This window comes from Marmota marmota, unplaced genomic scaffold, assembly GCF_001458135.2.
Source record: "Marmota marmota marmota unplaced genomic scaffold, marMar, whole genome shotgun sequence".
In the NCBI taxonomy this organism is placed as follows: Eukaryota; Metazoa; Chordata; class Mammalia; order Rodentia; family Sciuridae; genus Marmota; species Marmota marmota.
Genome location: NW_025999932.1, coordinates 10,625,909 through 10,645,500, shown reverse-complemented (window position 1 = coordinate 10,645,500; position 19,592 = coordinate 10,625,909). Strand labels below are relative to the sequence as shown.

Below are 19,592 nucleotides of genomic sequence, written 5' to 3'. Positions count from 1 at the left end.
TGTGTACCACGCCGGCAGGCCGCTGGGCCTGATCCGCCGGTCAGTTGCAGGTCTGCCTACCTTGTAGGCGCAGGCGGCGGCTCTGCTCTGCCCTTCCTCCAATTGGTGTGACGTGTCTACCACACCTGTGGACCGCTGGGCCTGTTCTGCCGGTCGGTCGCAGGTCTGCCTACCTTGCGGGTGTGGGTGGCGGCTCTGCTCTGCCCCTACTCCAATTGGGGTGACGTGACTACCACGCCGGCGGGCCGCTGGGCCTGTTCCGGGCGCGGGCGAAGGCTCTGCTCTGCCCCTCTGGCTTGATGACAAAGTGAGTGAGACTCAGGTGTTTGTGACTCACTTTCTTTACCAGGAGACCCACTGTTTCTGTTGCCGCTGGTATCGATGAAGTTCTCTCCTCCGCCGCTTTCTGATGACATCAGATCTCTGCCATGTTGGTATCCCATGTGAATGGCAGCATTTCGTTCCCTTTACCGGGTGACCAAAGCAATGGGTGAGTCCTGACCGGCCCTCACAAGCCCCGTCTCAATCCTGTTGCCACTGCCTATGAAGGCTCGGTTGGTATTTACCTCCACAGTATTCAGCAGGACCCGGACCGAGAAGCAGTTTCCGCGGGTTCTTTAGCCCTGGGCCAGAGCAGTTCTGGGAGCCGGAATTTGGCCGCTCCGGGCTCGGTGTATGTTCTGATAGGAGCAGGCTCCAAGAAGCAGTTTCCATGGGTTCTTTAGCACCGAGCCTGAGTAATTTGTCTGCGAGCCGCAGGCGAATGGCAGCCTGAAATTACCTGTTCTATGGCTGAATGAGCTGCGATTAGTCGAAAACAGGGATGGTGATGTCAGCTCTCCAAGATGGTGGCCACTGGCTTCCTCTGTGGTGTGACCGGTGTGGAGAACCGAATTGGACCGCTTCCTTCCCCCATCTCAAACCCAGAATTCAGCACTGAGCACAGTGATTGCACAGCTGGCAGAAGCCCGCAGGATCCGCAGCGCTGTATCTTTGCGTTGGTATCTCGTCGTTTCCCAGCGCGCGCCGCAGACTCTAGCCGCGGGTGGTTTGCTAAATAAGCAGCGTGACCCTCCGTGCGGACAGATCTCTCGCGTTTGAGCCCCCGTAGCTGATCCTCGTGCGATGGAAATCCTTCCTCTAGGTTTTGCTGGAAATTCCTAACAAGATAGCTTTTAGCCGTTCTAACTCGTCATTCTCCCGCACAGTGACGCGGTACATGGGGGTGATGCACTCCCTTCGCCGCCATCTTCCCCAGGGTCATGAATTTGTTCTTTACCCGCCTCACCTGGTCCAGTGAGCTCTTCATTTTCGCCTTCCCATGGAGCCACCTGTGGCCAGGTGATCTTTCCTAAGTCTTCAGACTTTCTCAGAGGCTTCCATTGTCTGAGGAGCCTGCATTCTCCAAGCTGGTGTTCATGAAAGCTTGATTTCTGTCTGTTTTCCAGCACCATCTGTGCCTCTTCTCACTGTGATAGGATAAATGGTTGTGTATGATGGTGGACACTTTTAATGTTGACTCTGATTCCTTTTTCCGTCTTCTGAGAACAGTGTCTTGCCTCTGCTTTAGCCACATAGTGAGCACAAGGATGTAGGCAAGCTGAGTTTTGGGTAGAGGAAGGCATAGCCTTTTTCCTTCAGAATGGGCCTGGTTTAGTCATGACTGAAGAGGCAACAGCAGTACCACTCTCAGGCCTTAGACTCCCAGATACTGAAAAAATCTATACTCAGGAAGGTGGGGAGTCCTTACCAGCCAACAGGTGTACAATTGTGACTCCTGAATTCCTTCATACTCAAGTAGTACTGAAGTCCTAATCTTCAGTAACTTCTGTACTAATTATTTCCCATGTTGATTCATGTATTGCTCACAGATAAAGAAATTGAGGCACAGAGTGGTTGTCACTCATCTGTGGCCAACTAGGTCGATATGATAGAACTAAAATTCAGGAGGTGCCACAGTCCCTGCTTTTATCCATTAATCTACTGCCTCTAATTACTGTCTTTTACACATGAGTATAATTTAAAACTCTGCCCAAGAATTTTAAGTCTAGTAGTATGGGAGGTGGTGTGGGGGAGGTGGTCTCAGCCTTCAGAAGGCTGTGTGAGTGGTGGTCATGACATGCACCCAAAGGGCGGCAAAACATTTTAAGACTTTTGTTAAGATTAATGTTTATGCTTCCCGTTAGTTGATTTGGTGCTAATTTTACCCACATCCCTCACAAGGCTTGACTTGAATGAAGGGACATGATTACATTCTCAAGTCTTATTTAACTAGAAGGTTAGGATGTAGGATGGCACTGCTTGGAATTTTTGAGAAGGATGGAAGTCTTAGGTCATCTGACCATGTTGAATTGTAACACTGTGTGTGTGTGTGTGTGTGTGTGTATTTTGCAGGAACCTCTGTTAAGTTTGCTCACAAAGTTTGCAAACCCCTGTTATTCCAGTTACCACTACTAGCTCCCCAAAGTATTCTGAACCCCGCCGCCCCGGGGTGCTTTATTGTGCTTTTATTGCTTGTTCTATTTTGTCTTCCTGGTTACTTTGTTAATTCTCTGTCAGGGAATCCCCAAACTTGGCCCACACAGACCTGAAACTAGCAGGTACTTGGCAGCCATTTGCTGAATGAGCGCATGATGACTTCCAGCACTCAACAGACACCGAAGTAGTATAAAACTGGGGTCTGGTTGTAACAGGACTCAAGGAAAAGGGAAGAGACCCTTGTGGATGAGCACGAGCTGAGTGTGGCCTTGTCATCATTCTCTAATGATCAAAGAACATTTTGAAGTCAGCAAGAGAGCTGCTTTCCTGCATGTCTAACCCCTGCCCCTTTTCAGTCTCTCCTGGTCTCCCCACCCCTACCCCCTAAAGGCTGCCCTTTGTACAAGCCTTCTTTAATTCCCCTCTTGGACTCCTTCACTGTATCTGATTTTTACCTCTGTTGGTGCATTGGCTGACCTCTCCCCCTGTGTGATTTTTATTGTTGGGTGTGCGTGTTGTTTGCTTTTCTAGACTATAAACTCTGTGCAAAACCCAGGTCTGTCCAAACCAGCCCTTTTCTGAGTGAGAAGGGTCACCAATCAATCTGATGTGTGGTTGCTTCCCAGAAATCAACCTGTGGCCTTTGACTTGTTACCTAAGCACTGGCCACCTGAACCTGTCTCCAGGCAGGTGAGATGGTGGAGAAAGTGGCAGAGTTACAGCGGTTTGGGTCATAGTTTTTTGCTGCCGTTTTACCAGTCTGGTGACATGGGCAGTTTACGTCATCTCACAGATCCTCATTTTACTGACATGTTAAGTAGAAATATCATTTATGTTTTACTGGTTTCTTAGACCTCCCCCCATTTTTGAGGAAGAAATGATATAAAAGACACTTTTTTATGGGTATGAAATGTCATGCAGAAGTAAGAGATAATTCTAGAATAAATTGAAGATTTTACAGCTGTGTAAACAAACTAGACTCTGATGTCTGAAATATTAATCTATAGAAAATGGTTTTTAGGGAAAGCCCTAATGTAATTCCTTGTAAGTAATGCTTAGTAAATGAGTATTGTGGTTGTTATTAGCAGTATTATATTCCTTTTTCAAAACTTCCTTTATCGTAAAAACAATGATTCCCATCCACAGATTAATCTTAACTTTTATCATTCCACTATGTCTTTATGTCACTTTGACTTTCTTGTGTCATTGAAAGTGACTACAAAAAGGTATAAAAGTGACAGGATTTAGAGAAGAGTGAGGAACTAGTAAGCATTCACTTAAGGCAATTAGATAGAAATCATGCCATCTCCTATTTTAGTGTTTTGTTCAGTTTTTGAAATAAGCTTCATAATGTAGGCCATACCAGAGCCCCGCAACTTAAGTGTGCTGACAGAATGGGACGTCCCACATGTAGGCAGAGCACTTGCTCCAGTCCTTATTTCCCACCTGCTATCTAGAAATACATGGTATGTAAAATCTCACATTACCTTTAATTGCAAATATACGTCAATCGAAAACCAAGCTGACCTTGATTCAAAGAAAGGAGACACAGTACAGAAAATAGGGAGGAACATTGACTGTAGTAAATGTAAAAGAAATAGAAGAACCACACAATTCAACTTTATTTATTTCCTTTATTTTTTTTGTGCTGGGAATCAAACCCAAGGCCTGTTAGACAAGTACTCTGCCATTGAGCTACAACCCCACATGATTCGGAGAATATCCTAAGTTGTAAAATTCAATTTGATATGTGATCCTAACTAAATAAAAGGTCTCTTGCCTGTCCCTAGCATCCCAGCTTCCCATTCTTTATAAAGAAATTTTATTTTTAGTTGTCAATAGATCTTCTTCTTCTTCTTCTTCTTCTTCTTCTTTTTTTAAATAGATCTTCTTTTAAATTTATTTATATGCAGTGCTTAGGATTGAACCTCACACATGCCAGGCAAGCAGCTCACCACTGAGCCACCAAGCTTCCCATTCTTAAGTGCAGGCAGCTCTGTCTGTTAACAGACAATGAGAAGCCGGACATCTACATCTTCATGCTGTTTGAATTGCTATCAGACCCCCGTTTTTCTCTGCTTTTACTATAAAATTGCTCATATAAATTCATAGTTAGTGCAACATATTTTGCAAAATTAAACTAGAAAGACATTATTTTGTAACCAAAAAGTAAAAATTAATTTCAGTATTCTTGAAGCAACAAAAAGAATTGAAACAGGGAGCTATGAAAACAGCTTATTTTTAATATCCAAACTGTAGGGATATAAAATGAGAGGGTTATATAAGAGGTATAAAAGGAAGAAATTACAACTTCAAAAAACAAGTGATTCCTAAGATCATTTTGTATAAGGAGGTTCTTACCAATACCTGACAAACTTGGCATGAAGCCATCTTCCCTCATCCTCTTAAAAGCCACATCTAAAAGAAAAACTGTCAAATTTGTATTTTTAGTTAAAAAATTATTGTGATTATAAAGCAAACATAAATGTAACTTTCTGATAATGCTAGATAGCAGAATGATATTTAGTAATTTCATTTAAGGAACTTTAGTGTTATTTAACTGATTACAAACTTTCTGCAATGCATTTTTCATAATGTTCTAATATTATCTCTTTAAAAGAGGGAGACAAAAATCATTCCAAAGACTGGTGTTTTTGTTAACTCCCATTTTCTCAGTGTCGCTGCTAAACAAGTTAGTGAGTTTTCTCTGGGTATCTTCTCTATTGCTTTTCTTTAATTCTTGCTAGTGCTACAGTCTAGCTAGCACTTTACATGATAAAGGAGATGTATGGAACTAATCCTAGAAACCTCTTTCTGCTTTCTCACGGAACACCTCCAGGCACTGAGAAGACAGAATACTTCATTTGCATTCTTAAACATTAGGGACTTGGAACCAGTCTTTCAGCTGGAAATGTTATTGCATTTACTGTCCCCAGGAGAAGAAAGGTTAAGGGCCCACTCAGGTTTACGTTAGCTCATCTCTTTTTAGTATCCTGATCTGCACAAAGAGCATAGAATGTTGAAGCATAAATGCCCAGTCCCCTTTCTTCTTTACAATCAATGAGACTAGGGAAGTAGATATCAGTGCGGATTATAGGGAAATAAAAAGAAGAAAATCAGATATGCATAAAAGAAATGGCAAACAACAACAGACTGAAATCTGAGTCTTCTAAGAATTGAACATTTCCAAAATTAATATGAAACATACTAATATGAATTTTAAGAAATATTTTTCCCAAAAGTTTAAAGTTTACCTAAAAAGTACAAAAATATCCAGAGGTTTACACTTTGTTTAAATGGGTTTTCTTTTTTTGTGTTGCGTGGGCTAGAACCCAGAGCCTCTGGCATGTTGGGCCAGTGGCCTATCATTGAGCTACACTTCAGCCTTAGATGGTTTTATTAAAGTAACAAGTACCAAGAACTTCTTTTTTGCCATTTCTCAAGTAGTTTGGAAACTTCAAAACATTTCATAAGAGAAATTCAACATTTTTTTGAGTTAATATTAGCTGAAAAATAGAAATGGAAGTTATTCCATTGCCAAATATTAGAAAGTGTCCTATGCCCTTATGCTCATTTCCCACCTATGTGTGAAAAACAAGGTTTTAGATTTAACTATATTCCTTAAAATTTACCTAACTAGAAAACCTGACTTCTGCCAATAAAGTTGAGAAAGTTCCTACTATTCTCTGTCCTTAACTAAACACTGTACATAGCCGTCATCTGGAAGTAATATTGCAGCCTGAATGCATCGTGCCAAGTAGACATTTAATACAGAATATATACCAGACCAAATGAAATCCAGATCCTAGCAATATTGAAGCAAAGACACAGGTTCCTTTGGTTAAACCAAGTCGCAGAATACACAGTGTACCAGAAATTAAGTACAGTTTGTAGATTTCAGTTGAACTTGTACTTAGCATGCTAAACAACTTAAAATACTGTATTGATTTATATTTTTATCTAGAAGCTTACTATAGACGCTTTGCCCTCTTTTGCTACCTGTGTCTCATAACCATCAGCTTCCTGTATGTTCTTATCCTTTTTGTGGGGACTGGGTGGGGGGGGACTGGGGACTGAACTCAGGGGCACTTGATCACTGAGCCACATTCTCAGCCCTATTTTGTATTTTACTTAGAGACAGGGTCTCACTGAGTTGCTTAGTGCCTCACTTTTGCTGAGGCTGGCTTTGAACTGGTGATCCTCCTGCCTCAGCCTCTGGAGCCACTGAAGTTATAGGCTTACTGAGCACCAGCTGTATGTCCTTATCCTAATGAATCACAATTTTTTCTTCTTCATGGTTCTGGGGATCAAGGCGAATTCTGTGCCAATGAGCTACATCCCTAGGATATAAATTGGGTTCTTAGTTTATCATGAGTTGACCAACAGTAGAATAAGATAGGTTTTGTGCTGGCTGAGGGCACCCTGCTTCAGGTTGCTCTGCTCTTAGAGGGTGCTGCCATTCAGTGTTGGGGAGGATCAACTGGGATTCACACTCTGGCCTTCTCAAACCTGCATTGTCTCAGTACTGGGCTCAGGATACTCTGTAGTAGTGGTGGTGGAGCTCTTCCTTACCCACTGGACTGGTATTTTTTTCATGACCATAAATATTGCAGTAGGAATGTGCCTCCCTTCTCTGTTTAAATGTTCTACCCGCCCCCCCATGATTATTTTTTAAAGTACACTGAGTTTACGTTAAAAACCAACATAGAGGACTGGGGTTGTGGCTCAGTGGTATAGCGCTTGCCTGGCATGTGTGAGTCACTGGGTTTGACCCTTAGCACCCCATATAAATAAATAAAATAAAGGTCCATTACAAAAAAAGAAAGACCAACATAGATTTCAGCATGCATTTCCTAAGCTGGAGGACAAGCCTGCCCTTTCTTACACAGTAACTCTTAGGAGCTCAGGTGTTAATGTGCCTAAAATTCCTTACTGGTGTTAAAATGAATTGTTCATTTGTTTTTCAGTTTTTTAAAGAAAGCACCCAAAGGTTAAGTAATATTACATTGAAGGACCAGTAGTTGCCTTGTTGGAAACAAAAACTATTTACATTTAATAAGAAATCTGTTTGCAGGTTGTGTCTGCCACATTTACAGCACAGTGTAATATGCTGTTACCAAAGGCATAATGAAATACAGCTTGTGGCACTCATGCAGTATAGCATGGTTGACCACCAGCGAATCCACTGGAGGTAGGAAAGGAAAGCAGGACCAGGCCTCCCATTCATCCATTTCTCCTCTGTCACTGCTTGGGCAGCCCTCTGTAGAGCCCGTCGCTATGCTCCTAGCACAGGTGGCCTGAGGTACCTGTTTCGGGTGCTTAGAAAGTCCAGACCCAGCTGTCTGCGATTCCAGCAACCTTATGGCATGGGGCAATTTCTTTCTTGGCAAACACTAGTAGGTCGGAACGCCTGATCTTATGAAGTATTATAGGGCAAATAAGTAAGCGTCCAGTTGTCATCCAGATGTAAACAGTTGATCTGATCCCGGAAGGCCTGCCCATGTGACCCATCCCAGTCTCTTTCTTTCTTTGTTTTCTTTGCAGTGCTGGGGATGGAACCCAGGGCCTCATGCATGCTTGTCAAGTGCTTTACCACTGGGCTACACCCCAGCCCACTCCTCTCAATCTTCACCTCCAACTTCTCTCTATGAATGTCCCCACGACTTTGACTCTTATAGTAATCATTTCCTTTTATTCTAAAACAGCTTTATTGTTTCAAGATGCCTTGGTTTGTTTGTTTCTCTTTTTCATGTTAGTTTATTTGAGTGGTATTTGGAGACCACAGTTGGGGTGCTAGGCATGGTCATTTCTATGGATTGATTGATCATTTCTTCTAGTCCTTTACATTGACAGTGCTGGAAGATAAAGTGTGTATATTCACAGTTTTTTTTTTTTTTTTTTCCATTTGGTGGTGCAGGGGATTGAACTCAAGGCTTTTCGGGTGTGAGGCAGGCACTCTACCAATTGAGCTATAACCCCAGCCCTATTCACAGGTTTTTAACAGGTATGTTTTAACAGAATGTGTATTGTATTAACTTCTGAGGCATGCTTCATCAGTATTCTCTTACCATGATCTCATTCTTCCTTTTATTTATTTATTTTTTTGGTCACAGAATTATGGAAGTTGGGATACTAGGATATTGCTTTCTTATTTTGCTTGAATTGCATGTGAGGGCCAACCTCGGGAGTCCTCCATACATGGATAAGAAGGAGCTAGTTCTTTGGAACCTTTGTTTGAACAATCACCCACCACACTAGTGGCTATTTTTCCTTTGTGTTGGATGGGACAAAGAATAGTCACTAAATACATGATGTGAGCATTTTTCTGGACAATTTTGCATTTTGGGGTGAGCAATTTTCCTCAAATTAGAATACACGAGACAAATCTGGTTAATCAGTGGTCCAGGTCGTCAGGCTCCTGTTAATCAGAAGTTTTACTCTATAATCATAATGTATTTTGGATGTTCTCATTTACATTGTCTCTTCCATCTGTGTGGGTATTCTGATTGCTTGATTACATCTGCCTGGCATAGTGGTTTTTAAAACAGCGTTTATAATGAAGTTTTTCTGTCTTAGCAGGTAAAATGAGAATTTGGAAAGACAATTGGTGTTGAAGCATGATTGTCCCCTCTTGCCTTCCATAGCATTTAGTGAGTGGCAGGTTTGGGATAAAGAGAAATGAGTATGATTACTGCCCTGGTCCATAATGGATGGCTTATAAAGATGGAGACCTGGTTTGCAGGGAGTGGTGGGTCTGCCAACTCTTCTCAGGTACAACAGCTCCACTTTTCATGTGTTTTATATTTTTATGATTTTGTATAAGATTTTTTTTTTTATGACAATAGGTTCTGCTAAAACTAGATTCAAACATTTGATGGAGAGGTACTTTATGAGCATCTTTTGTGGCTAAAGAAGTTTCTTACCCCAAATTTGCCATTTGGAATACTAATGATTGTAGGTATTTGGGTTCCTACAGTCTATATTGGAGTTCTTCGGACCGAACTGTCTTATTCTAGTGTTCGCTGTCTGTTGGGACTTCTGGGTAGTGGAGAAAACCTAATAGTTGTCAGTGAAGCTCCATATCCTGTACAACCACAAGACTGGGATCTTGATTAGAATCAGTTATATCCATGTATGTATAATATATCGAAATACACTCTACTGCCATGTTTATCTATAAAGAACAACAAAAAAATTCTGTTCCAGAAAAAACAAACACCTAATAGTTGTGGTATACAGCTTGGTGCTTCACTTTATAATTGATGGGCCTCAGGCAGTTACCCCAAAATATGGCCTCTAGGCGTATTGAATATTGTGAGCTGAAGGAGTTGGAGAAAATACCAAAAGCAGAACCCTTTTCCATCATTCTTCTGTCAAGCACACGATATAACCTAGGGATTTTTTTGATGTATCTCTTAAACAGGTTGTAAGGCCTTTCCTGGTCCTGGAGGAAAGGGTGGAGGGACACAGAGCATGCCCGAGTAAGTGAGCAGGCCTTGAGAGGTTCCCCAGTTTACTGCGATTGCCCTGTCATTTCCCATGACTGACCACACTTTATCAAGTCTGTATAAGAAATGCTCAAGTTTAACTCTCTCTTTGGGTCTTCATTTTCTTATGAGGGCTTGTGGGTCAGGTAAAACTTACAGTACATAAACCCATGTGCTTCTGTTCTGTTAATCTGTCACTAGTAGTGGATGACTCAGCCATAAACTTGGAAGGGTAGAGTGAAGAGGTGTTTTTCCTCCCTTATGTTATTTTATTTAATCCTTCAGTCAAGCATGGAAGACTGCTGGTCACCCAAAGAAACAGACTCAGAATCTAAAATTTCCCTTTCCCCATCTTGCTTTTGGGCAGCAAGGAAATATACAGTAGAGGCAGTGGCTTTTTGACACGTTTGTTCTGAATGAGTTCAGTTGCCATTTTTAATTTCCTCCTATACTCCGTAACCTTTTATGATCCATATCTCAGCCTGGACTTGCCTTATTGGCCTTCCAGACAGGGTTACTTGACTGTCCCTTGGGCATCTCAGCTCAACATGTGCAGAGTTGAAGTCATCATCTCTTCTCCCGAATATGTATCTTCTCACATATTCTTTTTGTTGATTCCGGTTCTGTTTTTACCTCCTGCTCTGGGTGGGTTTACTCCTCTTCAGCCACTGTGGCTGGGAGGCTTGTCCAAGCAGCAAGCTGTGAGGGCTGTGGTTACCAGGAGAATGGCGCTCCTTTCCCTTGCCAGGATCTTCACAAGCAGCCACCCCAACAGGTAGAGCAGGTGATGTAACATGATATACAAGCAGTGTGACTTATGGTCACCCCAACCCTGACCATGGGTCCTAGAAGAACCAGTAGTTAGGCATCTTGCCTGGGGATGCCCAGAATGCACATCAGCTTTTTCCTTTTTTATATTTAACTTTCTTTGCTTAATGACGTCATCCTTTATGTCAGAGAACATCTGCCTTGCCTCTAACTATATTGTATTCCATTGTGTCCCTACTTACTATTTTCAATCTACCATTTTGCTTATTATGACATAAACACACAAAGGTAGACCCGTTGTCAGAGAGCTGTTGTAACTTACACAGAGCAATTCGCTTATTTATTTATTTATTGGAAACCATAACTCTCTTGTTGAGTTCTCACTGTATTCCTGACTCACCTTTTGTAGTCACAGGTTGTAAAACAATTCTGCTCCTTATTTCTGGGTTATTGGTCATCTGCTCATGTTTCCTTGGATTTGCTAATATCCTGTAGTCTTCATCCATGTTATCCCCTGACATGTAGCTCAAAACCTGGCACAGAGTTGGCATTCAGTATGTGTGGGTGTTTTGTATGAAGTTCTGGGCTGCAGGATATTGAGGATACAAAGGTTTACAAGGCAATTTAAAGGTGAACTTACTGTTTTGATTGGGTGCAGGGTATTGTATAAAAATATCTTGTCATAGAGGTTGCTTTTCCAAAGAATACTGTTGCTGTCGAGTTGCTGCATTATTTTCAGATCTTCTATGACCTGAATTTGTTCAATATGTCTATGTACACACGTACTATAAGCAATACAGCATTGTATATTTTAATGTGTTGGCGCAGAGGTTTACTTTTCAGTTTGATATATAAATATAATAATTATAGTTATTAATATGTAATTATACAAACATGTATGGTTTTAAAAAAATAAAATTATGACTCCTTATCATGCTATGTGATGTTTTTGTTATAAATTTCAACTTGTTTTTCTCCGCAGGCAGCAGAAGATGTTATTTTCATTGGACCTGACACACATGCTATTCAAGCCATGGGTGACAAGATTGAAAGCAAATTATTAGCCAAGAAAGCAAAGGTTAACACAATCCCTGGCTTTGATGGGGTAGTAAAGGTGAGAAACTGTATTTCTGTTATCTTTATAGTACCCGTCCTCCAACCAAACATTTTGTGACAGTTCTAGGATGAAATGTAATTATCATTTTTTTGGATATACATGAGATAAAAAAAAAAATCAGTGTTGTTTACACTTGGATTATTTTCAGTGTAAAGAGAAGTGCCTTAAGCATTGTATTTAATGAATCAGTATTGACTTAGCCTTTCATGAGAGAAAAACTTGGTGATTGAAAATGGTGCTGTCAGATCTATGGATTTCATGTAAGTTTTGAACATTGTGATGTTGTCTTTACCAATATAAATTATAACCCTGTTTCTGGTGAGGCAGTGGTAGAGCCCTGGGTGACTAGATTCCCAAACATTCCGCACATGACTTGCAGCTGAAAGCTGCTAAGGGGGAAATGCAGAAACTGGATGTGTGAGTCCCCCTATCCCAGGAAAAGTCATTTATTTTTTCTGGTGAGAAGAGAGACTTTCCATCTTGTGATCTGAGTGAATCTGCAAAACTCTTAATCTCCGTGTTTCTTTTGTTGTGTTTGGCATTTCCTGCTGGACAGTTTTCTGTTGTGCAGGTCATTCACGGATCACAGGGCAGGAGGCTGATGTAGAGTGTAGGGAGGGATGTGCTTGGCAACATGCCAGCACCACCCCATGGCACAGAAGGGACCTGAGCATCCTCAGATCCTGGTATTGTGGTGGGGAGAGTGTGGAACAGTCCTCCGTGGTACTGAGGGACACCTGTAGTTACCTTAGTCTTTTTTCATTCACGTCATACCTTCTCTCTCATCATAAGGAGGAGGGCTTCTGCAGCTTGTATAGAGTTGGCTCCTCCCGCACCCCAGACTCACCGTCTCAGCCTTTACAAGCTAGTTTTTACAGATTAGTTCTTCTGTTTTCTATCTTAACACTCATCTTTTTTTTTTCCATTGTATTTCCATTAGTGTTAGAAATGCTCAGTCTGCAGCAGTATTGATCACTTGGCTGCACGAGAAGGGTGTGGCGATGAACAGAACACACAGGATTAGTGGAAAGGCACAGATGGTTCTCCATTCCTAAAGCACGATGCCCTTCCTGTTAGACCTGCCTTACAGCTTTCCTGACCACACCTTTCAGTCCTCTTCCTTCTGCCGCAATCTGGCTTCCCTGCTCACTGCCACTGGAGTCTCTTGCCAAGGCTCCCAGCACTCCCTCCCTTTTGCTCAGTACAACACATAATTTTAATCCTGACCTTATCTAAATCTCTTCTGAGCATTTGCATCTCCTGGTCATCTTTCCTTCTTGAAATAACTTCTGCTGCCACATTATTCAGTTCTGGTTTTTAGTGAGTGTTTTTGACTTGCTAGGATGCTCCTTCATAGTTCTTTTGCAAATCCTCCCTCTTGTTTTCACTCCTATGTGTTGGTTTTCTTTCGGATTCTCAGGAGGATATTTTCTTGTGTTGTATTTCATGACTTCATTTATCATCTTTTCTGCCAAATTTCAAATAAATAAACAAACAAACAAATACTCCAGATATATCTTCTGAGCTTCAGAATTCATATCTAATGTCTTCTTAGGCAGTTGTCAATACTCAATGTCCCTTAAGGCACCTTGAAAGTTACAAGTCAAAAACTGAACTCATCATCTTTATCTCTAAACCAAGGATTGTTGCTAGAGCCCTATGCTTGCTTGTTTTCATTAAAGTTTTACTGGACCACAGTTATGCTTGTTTCTTTACATATCATCTATGGTTTCTTCTCTGCTACAGTGGTAGGGCTGGGTAGTTATGACAGAGACCATATAGTCCCCAAATTTTGCTGATGCCTATTCTAAACTTCTTATCCTTCATTCTTTTTTACCTAAGAAAGTGGTGGCATTTTTGATGCCTTTTTCTCAAACTAGAAACTTGGAAAACTTGGAATCATTCTTTATCTATACCACTGCAGAAAACTCACTTTAGTAGCTTTCTAATCCATTCAGTTCTTTCTCTTGCCAAGCTAACACCAAGTTCAGTTGCCATCATCTAATCTGGATTACTTCATCAGCTTTCTAACTGGTCTCCATTGTGGTTCCAATCCAGTGAATTCTCAACATCTCAGCTTTAGTGATCTTTCTGAAATCCACGCTGGTTCATATGCAAGTCTTCAGGAACTACTGAGTATCTAATCATTCAAATCTTTCAAATAGCTGGTTCATGGTTTCAGAGGTTTCTCTCCATGGTCACTTGTTTCTGGGCCTGCGATGAGGCAGAACATTATGGCAGGGAGCATAATATGCTCACCTGTGGCAGCTCCAAAGCAGAGAGGGACAGAGAGCAGAAGGTCCTACAAGGACTCACCCTCAGTGGTTTACTTCCTCCAACTAGGCCCTAACTCTTAAAGGCTGTACAACCTCCCAATAGCACTCCCAATGAAGGCTGGGGACCAAGCCTTCAACACATGAGCCTTGGGAGGATGTTCCAGATACAAACTACAACAGAGGTTAATTGTTATTATCTAAGAGCCAGCAAAAAAGCTGAGGCCCTCAGTCATACAGTCACAAGGAGACAAATGTTACTGTCCAACCTCAATGAGGTTGGCAGCAGATTTGTCCCCTCTTGAGCCTTCAGTGAGAATGCAGCTTGCTCACTCCCTGATCGCAGCCTTGGGAGACCCTGAGCAGACTATGATGAATCTTTGCTTTCTCAGGCCTTCAGTTGTTGGGCATTAGTCCAGCTTTGCCATCTCATTTTAGATTTGGGCAGATTTGGGTAGGGATTTGGATTAGTTGTTATGAATCTTGATCTAGTCAGTCTGTATGCTTCTGCCATTATATTTTTGATTTTTTTTTTTTTCTGATATTGAATCAGGCCTTTTTAGATTTTCAATTTGGGCTTAATTTAGTCCCAAGTGTACTGATGACGCAGTTCAGATAAATTCTGATTTGATGGTGAATATGGAGTCCTTGGGGGCGGCGCTCAAGGAGGGGTGGCCAGGAGGGCATTCAATCTGCACTTCTGTTTGCACAGTGGACTTTTTCTTATGAAGTTAGTGGGTGTTGTTCCTCGTTGGAAAAGGGGACTATCTATTGATTAAAGGTCCAAAGGTGACAGTTGTGGGTAGGGACACGGGAAATGTGAGGGATACTCTTGATAACCATGAACCAGTAGTTTGTTGACTGTGAGGGAGTGCTTTCGTAATCATGGCAGGAATTAAGGTCAATCTTGTATCACCTGAATTGATGAAAATTACACATTTAGTTTTATGTGTAAAGCCTCCAGCTTTTTCTGGGTCTTATTTGACTTTTGTGTTTAAGCTCTTGGAAAATATACAATATAGAGTTGAAAAGCTGACTATGTGGTTCTTCCCAGTCCGTTTTTGCTCATTTATAAATGTTCTGTTTCTGGCTTGAGGCTCCTTGTAGATGGTGAGGAGGGAGCTGGAGTCACAGCCACTTCCAGGGCTACTCCTGAGTGCTGGTGACACGTGGTGAAGAACTGTCCTGCAAATTTGGAGGAGCCTGTTCCTTCCTTGCTGGCGCATCTAGACTGGAGTTACCAAGAGGTCTCCAAGAGGCCTTGTCCAACATTCACCGTGTTTCCTAAGCTTCTCCGGTTTTTCTCCCTTCTCATCCAGTATTTTCTATCTGAGGTTCTTACTAGCAGTGTGAACTAATGATATAAATCAGGAGACCCTGAATGTTCTGGTAGGTTCTGAAAGTCTTTGCCAGTGCTCAGTTCATGGAGAAGCCTGGGCTTTCATTCAGTCCTAGGGGCTTGCCCTGGCAGTGGCTTCATTTCAAGAGATAGTGTTGCTTTGGGGGTTTGTGACCAGGAAGAAGGAAAGGGGAGCAGCTTAGAGAAAGAAAGCACAGGGCAGAGAAATGGGGATTGCCATAGAGGAAGAGAAAAAGCAGGATGAAGACTATCAGGTTCAAGAGAGTTTTCAGCTTTTCACACGTTCATTTGTCTTTTCTGCTTCTGTATGAACTTTGTCGTCTCCATAAATTTTGTAGGAAAATAATTTTGGAATCTGAATTCCTTTTGGAAGCTTCCTTATATGAATGAAAAAATGCACCACACTGGATGTCTGAGATTTTGCTTCCTTTTTTACCTTATGGCTCTCTTACACAACTCATTCATACTAAAAGTTTCCAAAACAGTCAGCTGTGATTCTGAAATACGCTTAGTGAAATGGTAACGTGTAAGAAGATGCGAACGTGGGTTTGAGTGAAAGATTGAATGTGGTTGAGGAACAGGAGGCTGATTCAAAGAGAGCTCAGACTTGGCCTAAGAAACCCCGAGAGTCTCACAGTAGAATATTGAGTCTTGGGCTGCCAACCTAGGGGTTGGCCCTCTCTAATTACACGCCTGCCAGTATCTGCCATGCCTCAGTGGCCTAATATTTGGAGGCCTCTCTCCCAGGCCCAGGCTTGAGTGAACACAACAGGTTGTGACAGGAAAGTGCTCAAGGTTCTCAGGTAAGTTTCCTTCTCTTTGGGTGTTGGGCTCCCGAAACATTCTGAACCCACTGTCTGCTGGAGCCGGCATGATGATGGACTCATAGACCCGCCTGTCTTCCTCCATGTGAACTTTGACTTATGACTTTGAACAAAAAGAAAGTTGATATTTTGTCAGTAATAAGGAAAGTTTTTTCCTCCAGTAATAAACTTTTTCAAATCCGGTCAGATAACCCAATCGTTTCTCATTCTCAGGGTTCTTGAAAAGGAGGTCAGAGCTCTACCAACTGTGAGGCTCATCTCACCTTGTGTTGGGGAGACTTCCAGTGGGGCAGCAGCAGCGGGCATCAGAGGAGAATGCAGATGCCAAATTTAAGATCTGAAACTGTGACTGGGGACCAAGCCCAGGGCCCTGTGCATCGCAGGCATGTGCTCTGCTACCGAGCCACACCCCTGACTTCAAATTGAGCTTTCTTGATGCGAATAAATTTCTTGTGGTTTTAGCAACTGTGTTCACAATAGTTTGCATTGTGCTAATTTTAGTATAGATAATTCTTTTTAAAATTCTATAGCGTTCTTTAAAATTAGCCTATAACATTTTGAAGACTAAGCTTTTTTTTTTTGACTAAATTGTATTCTACTTTTTTCCCTGAGTAATTGTCATCATCAACTTGAGTAAATTAGCTAGGTTTCAATTTGCTCTATTTTCCCCTTCTTATTTGATTATTTAGGAGATGGTTTTTCCGCACTTTAAAAAAAAAAAAAAATTGCGAAGTAGTACTTAAGTGGTCATCTGGCACTGTTTTCTTTATGGCTTGTTATTCACTCTTGAATCATTTTTTTTATTAGAGAGAAACTAAGGTTTTAAAATGTAATTCTCGAGTGGTCCTCTAGTATCAAATATTTGCCTTTAACAAATTTGGTTGTATTCAACATCTTATTACCTTGATCTCAGGAGCAAGTGTGGACAGCAGAGAGTGCTTGTGACAATGTTGGAAAACAGGAATTAGAATACTAACTCATTTGCTTATCCATAGTTACATGCCATAGCTCTGACTTCAGAGTTTAAAGGGAGGTCTACCAGTCCCAATGCATTTTAACAAGCCCAGGGTGCATGGAGCCCACATAGGAGTGGCATAGAACCTAGTTTAGGAGATCATGTCAGGGTTTCCAGTGGAAATTCAGCCAAGTGACTCCTGAAGTTTGAGTAGTAGTGAGTTAGCTCAAAAGCGAGAGAGATGGGGAGACATAGCTCTGTTGCTGGTGAAAACATTTTATTGCATCATGATGCAGCAAAATAGATAATATTGACAATGATGGTGGAATTTGGCAGGATTATATGGTCTATTTAATGTCAAGTGTGAGGCAGAGTCATGAATCTCTGATGACTAGATTGCCTCATTTGGTTTTAACACCTATCATTGTACTGTGCTTTTAAATTTTTTTGTATTTGGGATTGAACCCAGGGGCACTTTATCACTGAGCCATACCCCAGCCCTTTTTATTTATTTATTTTTACAATTTTGAGACAGGGTCTCCCTACTGAGGGCCTTGCTAAGCTGTTGAGGCTGGCTTTGAATTTGCAATTCTCCTGCCTCAGTCCTCCAGCTGCTGGGATCATGGATGTATGCCACTGCACCCTGCAGCACAGTTTTTTTTGGGAAATTTATTTAATGTCTCTGAGTTCTTATATCCTTAAGAGGGAGCAGTAATACCCATTTATACCACAGAGCAGAGTATGGTAATGTGTGTGCATGGCTTTTGTAATCTATAGTGTAGATTTGAAGTAGTAATTGTTTTTGCCACCTAATTAGTCAGTATGATTTTAAAAACCATACTCTTGCTTTAACAGAAAGAAGCAAATAAGCCCAAAAAAAAAAAAAAAAAAAAGCTAGTGTGAAAGAAGTCATTAAAAAGCAAAAAAAGAAAGAAAGAAAAATGGCAGCAAGCTCTTCCCTTCTTCCCTAGGAGTTAGAATTCTACTATTAGACATCAGTGTATTTTTCCCTGCTAAACCAAGAATAACTGATTTTTCCAATGATGCCTAAAAGTTTTTTTTAAAAGATTCAATTATGTTTATTGTGCTGCTTTTTTAATTATAGAAAATTGTACTAAGTTTTCAAAAAATTTGAAAGTATAGTTAGTTGATCCTGAGTACCTCTGGGTGAAGTATCTCTAGAATTAACCAACCTGGGTTTGAAAATATTAGGAAAAAATTGTACTGAACGTATACATACCTTTTTGTCTTGCCATCCCCTAAGCAATAATAGTCTGACAACTGTTTGTGCAGTGTTTAGAGTGTGTTAGGCATTATAAGTAATGTAGAGATGACAGAGTGTATGAGAAGATGTGTGTGGGTTATATACAAATGGTATGACATTTCTTACATGAGACCTGAGCATTTGTACATTTGGTATCTTCAGGTGGTCCTGGAACCACCCCATGGATTCTGTGGGACAATTGCATATTAAAATAGAAGGGTTCTGTTGCTTGTCTTTGATGAACTGGAAAATCCAATCAGCTGGAAGCCATTTGTGAGCCCAGGATTGTTAAGAAATTTTATTTAACTTTATATATTTATGCAGAATAGTTTGAGAATTACTTTTTGTGTACAGATTAGCTCTTACTCCTGGTTCATTATGTCTTAATAAAACAGTGATTATTTATTTATTTATTTGGTCCTGGGGATTTAACCCAGGGGTACTTAACCAATGAGCCACATCACCAGCCCTTTTTATTTATTTTGAGACAGGGTCTCACCAAGTTGTTCAGAGCCTTGGTAAGTTGCTGAGGCTGGCTTTGAACTTGATCTTCCTGCCTCATCTTCCAAGATGCTGGGATTATAGGCAGGTGCCACCTCGCCTAGCTGATTTATATATTTTTTTGTTTAACTCTTTAAGTTGTAGATGGACACAGTACCTTTATTTTATTTATTTATTTTTATGTGGTACTGAGGATCAAATCCAGTGCCTCACACATGGTAGGCAAGTGCTCTACCACTGAGATACAGCCCTAGACCTTTGTGGAACAATTGTTCTAGAACCAACCGAGAAAAGTGAACTCCTGTGTAGCAGGATTCCCTGGATCTTGGATGGTATGGTCAGGATTCAACACTAATGTCACTGTAAAAATATATTGTGTGTTTAGCATCTGGGGAGAGTGACTGAGTTTGCTTGTCTTTGTTGTAGTTTTTCTTGCCCTTCCTGCCTTTTTCCATGCTCATCAGCAATAACGAGTTCACAGGTCATCTGAGTCGATTCCTGTGATCAAGAGATGAAACACCCACTTTGTGCAGTAGTGTAGTGCCAGTGTTAGTTCTGTGCCATG

At 41.2% G+C, this 19,592-nt stretch overlaps 1 protein-coding gene across 4 annotated transcripts in view; it reads left to right on the top strand.

The window, feature by feature from the left end:
• Nucleotides 1-19,592, top strand: part of Pcca (propionyl-CoA carboxylase subunit alpha) — a 357,476-nt gene that overhangs the window by 101,992 nt on the left and 235,892 nt on the right. For all 4 annotated transcript variants that reach the window (XR_007346664.1, XM_015484128.2, XM_015484127.2 and 1 more), the window contains exon 7: nt 11,716-11,847. Coding sequence is in view for 3 of the 4 variants with exons in the window: in XM_015484128.2 (XP_015339614.1) it covers nt 11,716-11,847 (132 nt within the window). In the remaining variant the exon portion in view is untranslated. The remainder of the gene's footprint in view (nt 1-11,715; nt 11,848-19,592) is intronic.